An 8,058-nucleotide genomic window follows, 5' to 3' on the forward strand; every position below is an offset into this window, starting at 1 on the left:
CTTTTTCTGCCTTCTCTTACTTGCTTCCTCTTTCTTCTCCAGTATCCAGCACAATGCTTTAAACATAACAGGTGCTCCTGTTCTTTCTGCCACTGTAATAAAATCTTCCTGAATTAGCTGTTCCTTGCCTATTCCCAGTGTCTTATAGCTGCACTTAATCCAAAGCAAAGACAAGGCTGTGAAAAATTGGAACATGGCACAGCGCAGAATTGGGGAGCTTACTACTTTGCAGTTTCCTGGGTACTATCTCACTTTATAGTAGCTATTTTCCCCGAAGTTTCCAGGCTCTGGTTCACCATTTAGTTATTTCCTCAAATTTGTTGTCAATTCATCTTGTGAAGTAGTTTAGAGCCAAGAATTCTGGAAATATTAAAGTGACATATTATCTTAAAAAAAAAAAATTCTACTTTAATCTCTTCTAAGAATTTTTCCTTCACTCATGCATCTAAAATGTAAGAAGAGCCAGGTGGTGGCAACAGTGATATCCTGATTTTTTTTTAAGAAGTCACACTCAAATCTGCTTGATTACAAGACTAAAAAGTGCTGACAGTGATTTCATGTAGCACAATCCATGCTTTGTTTCCATTCCCTGTTCAGTTAACACGATGCTTGGCAAAAATATCTGCCAGCTAAAAAGAATACTGTGTTGAACTTAGGTCTTGGCAGAAATTAATTATCCCTGACTTCCTCTTTAGTCAAATGTCTAAACTCATTGGGTCTGATAGTATTATAGAGCAACATTGGGAAAACTGGGGGGAACCACGAGGGAAATGACTAAGAAAACCGCTCTAGTTATTCTCAGCATCTCTGCTGTTTCAGCAAGTTGGAGGTTTCCATGGAGCAAGAAGGCAGAGTGAGGAATTAATGGGCTCCCAATCCGATCAACTTGGGACAAGCCAGGATGGGAAAAGGACCGTAAAAAAAAAGGGTTAGCATCAGGCATAGCTCCTTCTAAGGTGAGAACACAGTTTACCTGAAAAAAAGTAAAATTCTATTCCAAATCAGCCTTAGAATTTACTTATATATTGGTCTATGATCCAATTTTTTAAAAAAAATGTTGAACATTATAGACTCATACCTTAAAACAGTGCATTAAGTTGTGCTTTGCGGGGACTTCCCTGGCGGTCCAGTGGTAAAGACTCCGTGCTTCCACTGCAGGGGGCGCGGGTACAAACCCTGGTCGGGGAACTAAGATCCCACATGCTGCACAGCGCGGCCCCCCACCAAAAAAAACAAGAACACGAAACAAAACAAAAAACCTGTGCTTTGTAGCTGGTCTACACATTTAAACAGTGTCCTAAAAAGTAAAAGCTGTCATTTAAAAATAAGCTTATTTCGGAAATAAAATAAAATAAAATTAAAATAAAAATAAGCTTATTTCGGGACTTCCCTGGCAGTCCAGTGGGTAAGACACAGCGCTTCCACTGCAGGGGGCCCGAGGTTCGATCCCTGGTTAGGGAACTAGATCTCTTGCAAGCATGCCACAACTAAGGAGCCCGCCTGCTGCAACGAAGATCCCACGTTCCGCAACTAAGACCTGGCACAGCCAAAAAAAAAAAAGCCTATTTCAACATAGCTTTTTCTGGCAGAAGAGCAGTCACAGAACCTTTCATATGTTAGTTACAGGGGGAGATTCTAATTCGTCCACCTTTCCCCCTCCTCCCTCAGCGCCCTCTACCTTCCATTATTTGCCTCGCCCCTGGCTGCCCTTTATTTAGCCTCTTTACAAACCTAAGAACTCTTGTTTATCACTTCTTTGCTCCTGATCTTCCAGATGTGGCACTCTTCTTTAACTGCAAACAACCACAAATTTTATTGTTTCAACATTACACACACGAGGAGGAAATAAGTTTGTTCAGGTTTAATTAGTCATCTAGTATTGTATATTTGGTTACCTTTCCTTTACTCACTTCTAAGATAGTAGTCTCCCAGGTGGCTAGAAGATTAACTTCTTCCCCCCATATCAAAAAATATTCCCATGTTTAGTCAGATTTTTACTCATTGAATCACTGGGTGAAATCAGGGGAGAGACAACTAAATGTAAAATGGGTAATATTTTTATTTATTGGTACTTATAAACGAACCAGCCAACTGGTAGTATTATGATGTGGACAAATCAAAACATATTTCTACAAATACTAGAGTGGTGGAAAAAATTAGGGGTTGTAGTAAAATAGCAAAAAGGGGAGAGGAAATCAGTGAAGCACATTGTAGCTTAACCCTTCACCTTAACAACTGAGGCGCTTAACAAGTAAAGCCTCCCCATCCCAGAAAATATGAATAATCCTTCATCACACATCTTTGTACTTTTGCTCCCTATTGAGGTTAGGTTCTAGATCCTAAAGATATCCAAAAAATAGTATTATAACCTAGTTATCTATAGCCGCCAGTCATCTTTTATCATGTTGTCCGTAGAAGCCGATGCTTCTGAAACCTCTTTGATTAGACACCAATCATACACCCCCAAATTGACACAAAAGGCAGAAGGAAAAGCAGCTTATCAAGGCAGAGAGATACGTAATTGTAAAAGAAAAATTCTAGGGAAGTAATACAGTCACGGCTCAAATGGAGATTGAATAATACAGCCATTGTTACAAATCTTCAGGCTGTATGTTCAGAGAGTAATTTGGGAATAAATCCATGATTTGCTGTTGGGAATTGAAATACTTAGCAGTTTGCTGTATTATGTTATAGCTTTCGCCGGCAGTTTCCAAGGTGGCCTCCAAGTCACTGACAGGAGAATTTTGCTGGAACTGGGTCTGGGGCTGCAGGAATTCCTCAACATAGTTGTTGAATTGATTGTTCCAAGTCTGGTTATTCCAGGCTTGGGGGCACCAGGTCTGATTGTTCCAAGGGTGGTTGCTCCAGGACTGACTATTCCAGCTCTGGTTGCTCCAAGTTGGGTTATTCCAGGTCTGGTTACCCAACATGGGCAGGTTTCCGGAAGAGTTCGCCAGGCATCCTTGGTGGTAGGAATAGAAGCCCGGGTATTCTGTAGTTGCTGGGCCCTTTTGAAAGAGAAGGATGGATTAACTGAAAAGGTACAAGGAAAATCAGAATTGTCTGAAGTAGGGATTGCATGCTTCAGCAATGGATACAAATCTATCTAAAAAGTCCTTGTTAGGAAAGAGCAGAAAAATAAGTTTCCTGTTACCTGAGTCACAGTGTTGCTATTCCTCGGCCAGTTGTTTTTCTGCCACCTCTTACATTTCATTCTCTGGTTCTGGAACCAGGTCTTAACCTGCAGGGAAAAGGTAACAGGAAAACACAAAATACTAGTAATGCAGGATGTACTGGGATCAAAGAATATTAAGTTTTTGTTTGTTTGTTTGCTTTTTCCGATAGCTACAACTATCTCAAACTCGGAACAAAATTTTAACTTCTAGAGTCCTTTCTTAAACCCTTCAATCTCTGGATGAATTTCGAGCCCCTCAGGTCAGTGGGCTACTTTATGTTTAATAAACCTAACCAGATAGAACAGAACACACCACAAGTCTGCTACTAACTAGGAAGTTCATGTTTAAATGTCTACCCATTAGTCACAGTTAATTTGTTTGCAATAAAAAGCCCACCTCCATATAAGCACATTTACATTTAATGTGATAATGGTATTTTAATTCAGGAATTATGAAACATACCACAAGGACAGCTATTTAGAAAATATCAAATTATATTGCAGCACAGAATAAACTAAACTTTGCAGATGGTTTGTAGTTAGAGAATGAGATCAGAGAGGTAGAAGAATATATATATATAAAATAAGATCATGGAACAGGACTTTCCAAGTATGGCGCCAGTAACTGAATAAAATGGCCAATAAATATATGAAAAATGATTAACAGATAGAAACAAAACATACAATTTTAATTTTAATGAGAACAAGTGTTGGCTAGGGACTCTCCTAACTCGGAAGATAAGGGGGGTATGGTCTTCCTTTTTTTAAGGAAAACTGGAAACATTTTCACAATTTTGGTTTGTGCAACAAGGGAAGTGGTTAAATAAATTATGACACATTGGGGGAGGGGGTGGGGGAGGGAAGGACTGGGAGTTTGGGATTAGCAGATGTAAACTGTTTCATGTAGGATGGATAAACAAGGTCCTACTGTATAGCACAGGGAACTATACTCAATATCCTGTGATAAACCGTAATGGAAAAGAATATAAAGAAAAGAATGTCCAAAAAAATTGACACATTGCCACAAAACACATTACAAAAAGTTCCATTTTCATATTAAAAGTTAACTTGTTTGTAGGGGTGCATAAACAGGGTACATAGAAATTAACCTTGTTTCTTATTTCTTGTTGTATCAAACAAGAAAACAACCATACCTGTTTGTAGCTAAGGTTCAGGATGTTGGAAAGTTCTTGCATTTGCTGGAGGCTGAGGTATTTCTGCCTCTGAAATCTGTCATTGAGCACACACAGCTGCGTCTGAGAGAACACGGTTCTGGTCTTCTGTTTCTTGATCAGGACCTTCTCTTCCTTCTTCTCTGTGCTCTTGTCTGCAGCCGTGGCCAGTAGTTTTACTCTGGGGCTTGTGGAAGAATCAGGACTGTCCTGAATAAGCAGATCCATGGAGAAGGAAGGAAGAGGAGAGACTGTTGGGAACAAAATGACACTTTTCTCTAAAACTTCAAATATTGAAAGTTTATTGTTTTCAAAGCACTATTAAAGTCCTCAGAGCTAGATAATAAGTTAATAGCTTTATTTTTAAGCAATCCTGAACACTTTGCTAACCTTTGCGCAAATGCCATTTTGCATGTCATGGACATGGCTAATATCATGTATTGCTGGGAAGCGGAGGGGGGCTCAAACCTCTTCTTTCTGCCAATCAAAGCTCAGGAGCCCACACCCTGACTGTTCTCAAAGGTCAGAATCATCATTTGACTCCCACCTTTGTGTCCTTCCATAACTTCCTTTATGTACCTTAATCATCACCTACTTAATTTTTTTTTGGTGGAGCCGCGTGGCTTGGGGGAAATCTCAGTTCCCTGACCAGGGATTGAACCTGGGCCACGGCAGTGAAAGCGATGAATCCTAACCACTAGACCACCAGGGAACTCCCACGTACTTAATTTTGAAACAGATGATCCAGGTTCTGAGGACCCTATAAAATCAAGTTTGCTGCCTGGTCTTAATACCAGGACTATCAGGAAATGTGAATTCTGATAAAGCTCCTGTTTCAACCCAGACTTTGTGATTTCATCTCCAAAATTATTCCTCCCTCATGGTTTTTTTGTTTGTTTGTTTTGGCAGTTGGGCTAAGCTAATCATAGGTTTTTTGGGGGTTTTTTTGACTGAAGTATAGTTGCTGTACAATATTATATAAATACAGGTGTACAAATATAGTGATTTACAATTTTTCAGGGTTATACTTCATTTATAGTTATTATAAAATACTTGTCATATTCCCCGTGTTGTACGGTATACCTCATGGAGTTTCTTTCACTGATTAAAATGAGGTAACAGAAATAAAAAATTTAAAAACCAAATGAGGTAACATATAAAAAATTGTCTAGCACAGGGCCTGGTATATATTATTGACTTTGTAACTAAAAATTTATTTCCTGTATTACTTAGATTTACTTGCACAGAGGTATTCCCAGTGCTTAACTCCAATTCTACCCTAAGTCGTGGAATAAATGGACAGGCTTTAAAAGGCAAAAAAATTCACAATTTCACAAGTAGATCTAAGAAGGAAAGTCCTCAACTAATGACTAGAAGTGGAGCATGTCTTAAAAATTATCTGTGCACACTTGCACTTGGCTTGCTAGGAGGACATGTCCATTGCTCATTCCCGAGCTGTTTACCTCACAATCCAGCGCTGTAGCTGTATTTTCAACATTTGAAATTATAAAAGGACATTAACACAAAATTTGGAAAAACAGGGTAACATTAAAATCCAACAGTCAAATATAAGTTAGTTTGTTTACTTATTCCTTTCTCCACAACTTACTTCTATGGTTGTAATCATAAATGTAAACAGATTTTAAGCTATTTTATGCCATAAATGTTAAAAGTAGCATCCCTGGGTAAAGGCTGGTCTACCTTTTTATTTCTAACAACTACCGCCAAACTGATTTCCAAAAAAGTTTGTGCCGGCTTTACAATATCCCGAGCACCTCTCACACCCAAAATTACCAATTAGAAGCCTAAATATTAAGAGTATAGAATTCAAAGCCAAACTGGATTTCAAATCTGAGCTCTCGCCACTTTGACTGTCAGCGTATTAAACCCTTTTGGAATCATCCACCATAAAATGGGGTGAACACTTCCTCGGGATTTAGGAGACTTGAGCATAGCAGGTGCTTACAAACTCAGCTGCCCAATAATGTCCACACATCCAGAGGTTAGGGGAAGAGCCAACCGCTACTGTAGTAGAAAGGTAAAACATTTCCAAAAGGTGCCTTTCATATATGTTAAGATTTACACATCAGTTTATCACATCACATTTGCGTTTCCACAGTGCCTACACACGTAAGCTCTCAAATACACCGTGTACAGCTGAATGGCTGAGTCCCGTGTCCCGCGTCTCTCCGTCCACAGCTCTTATCGCCCGGAACATTGGGGAAAGGGCATGACCCCATCAAGTTACAGTTGAAAAAGAGGTGTCGAGAGGATTAATAGATAATGACACCTCCTTATATTGATGGGCTCAAGAGGGAAACAGATAACCCTTACCCTCTTTCCTTCTTTCCCTTTCCCTGAAGGAACTTAGCCTCTCAAGGATTCAGTATTTTCTTACCAGTCTCCATGTCGTGGGTCTCAGCAGATGACATTTGCAAGGACACATAATTTTCTTCAGGCCCATAAATCTCAGGCATTGGTGAAGATTCCCTAGAATTGGATGCTTCGGGGCCACGCAGGCTTTGGGGACAAGCTGGGTCCACACTCATGTTGTTGAATTGAAGGAGAGGGAGAAAACCAAAGAGCTAGATAGATGGTAGGAAAAGTCCAGGCTTAAGAATCTAGGTAGAAGAGCTTAGAGAAAGGTGAAGATCTACAGGTGTAAAAGTATTTAAAAGATGGGATGAAGGGAAGTCACCTGTGTGATAACAGAGGCCTACCAGCCCAATGTAGGAAAATGACAAAAAAATTTGTGGAGGCTCTAGACTTATAAGTAAGGCTCCACCATACTTCGACCCGCCCCTCCTGGCAGCCCCACGCCCACACACACCCTTGCGAATTCCGAGTTAATCCTGTCTGCCAGCCTCACCAAGGCCATTGTAATGCAAAAGAGAGCTGCTGAGTAGCCTAGACTGGGTGGGGAACTGGAAAACTGGGACCACGGAACCTGGAAACAAAATAAACCCAGCAACGAAGTACTTCTAGGTTCACCCTGTTTCCACCTTTTAAAATCAAAGATGCACCTCCAGTTCCTGGGGCCCAGCTAAGGTGATTGAAATTCCCACTAGGACAATTAATTCCCTTGACTTGAGACCCCTTAGGGTCTCAAAATCAGGCTCGTTATGGCAGAAATTTCAACAAGCTCCATTTTCCTCTTTGGTTCACTCCAAGGTCACAATAAAACACATACTGAATGTTAAGGCATCGGTTGAGGTTAAAAAATAGTACTTGTTTTCAACTCCCACCTAAGTTCTTTCTTGTTTTTTTAGCTTTCAGAAAAGCAAGTATTTTCAGCAGGACAAAAGCCAGAGGAAAGGACTTGCGGACCTAGGACCTTGGGTGCCGGGTTAGTCATTATACATAAACCATTACTATGGAGGATTTTAAATTTGTTTTTATACACATATTACTGGATAGAATCTTGGCTCAGCCACTTTAATAAGTGTCAGTTTCCTCATCTATAAATAGGGGCAAAAGTACCTTCTCTGTGTTGTAAGAATCAAGGAAAGTAAAGTACTAAATACTCGTAACATTTGACATGTCAGTGATCTACAAACGTCGCTGTTAATAGAAGTTCTTTCAGGATCCTATATCCATGACCTCTAAATTTGAAATTACCTTTTTGTTGTGATTTTTATTTTAATCTAGAGACCATGAAATCTAACATTGTGTGATAGAATGAAAGCACCACCTTCTTATTTTACCTGGGAC

At 39.8% G+C, this 8,058-nt stretch overlaps 1 protein-coding gene across 2 annotated transcripts; it reads right to left on the reverse strand.

Annotated features, from left to right (window-relative positions):
• Positions 1-2,591: 2,591 nt before the first annotated feature.
• On the reverse strand, positions 2,592-6,896 carry NANOG (Nanog homeobox). 2 transcript variants are annotated; one of them, XM_059934452.1, is made up of 4 exons: positions 6,746-6,896; positions 4,330-4,598; positions 3,159-3,241; positions 2,592-2,967 (listed from the first exon to the last, which is right to left on the reverse strand). In XM_059934452.1, the coding sequence occupies exons 1-4, from the start codon at positions 6,894-6,896 to the stop codon at positions 2,592-2,594; spliced, it is 879 nt and encodes a 292-aa protein (XP_059790435.1). The 2 variants fall into 2 exon arrangements, with proteins under 2 accessions (XP_059790435.1, XP_059790434.1); XM_059934451.1 differs by having other exon boundaries at positions 2,592-3,008; positions 3,155-3,241.
• Between the last annotated feature and the right edge of the window lie 1,162 nt (positions 6,897-8,058).

This window comes from Balaenoptera ricei, chromosome 10 (assembly GCF_028023285.1).
Source record: "Balaenoptera ricei isolate mBalRic1 chromosome 10, mBalRic1.hap2, whole genome shotgun sequence".
Lineage (NCBI taxonomy): Eukaryota > Metazoa > Chordata > Mammalia > Artiodactyla > Balaenopteridae > Balaenoptera > Balaenoptera ricei.

What these genes read in the sequence shown, in the direction of transcription:
- NANOG (XM_059934451.1), bottom strand. Translation starts at nt 6,896, where the DNA reads ATGAGTGTGGACCCAGCTTGTCCCCAAAGCCTGCGTGGCCCCGAAGCA. An exon ending in TGAACCTTAGCTACAAACAG is followed by an intron (nt 3,242 to 4,329) that starts GTATGGTTGTTT and finishes TTTTCCCTGCAG; the next exon opens with GTTAAGACCTGGTTCCAGAA. An exon ending in ATAGCAACACTGTGACTCAG is followed by an intron (nt 3,009 to 3,154) that starts GTAACAGGAAAC and finishes CTCTTTCAAAAG; the next exon opens with GGCCCAGCAACTACAGAATA.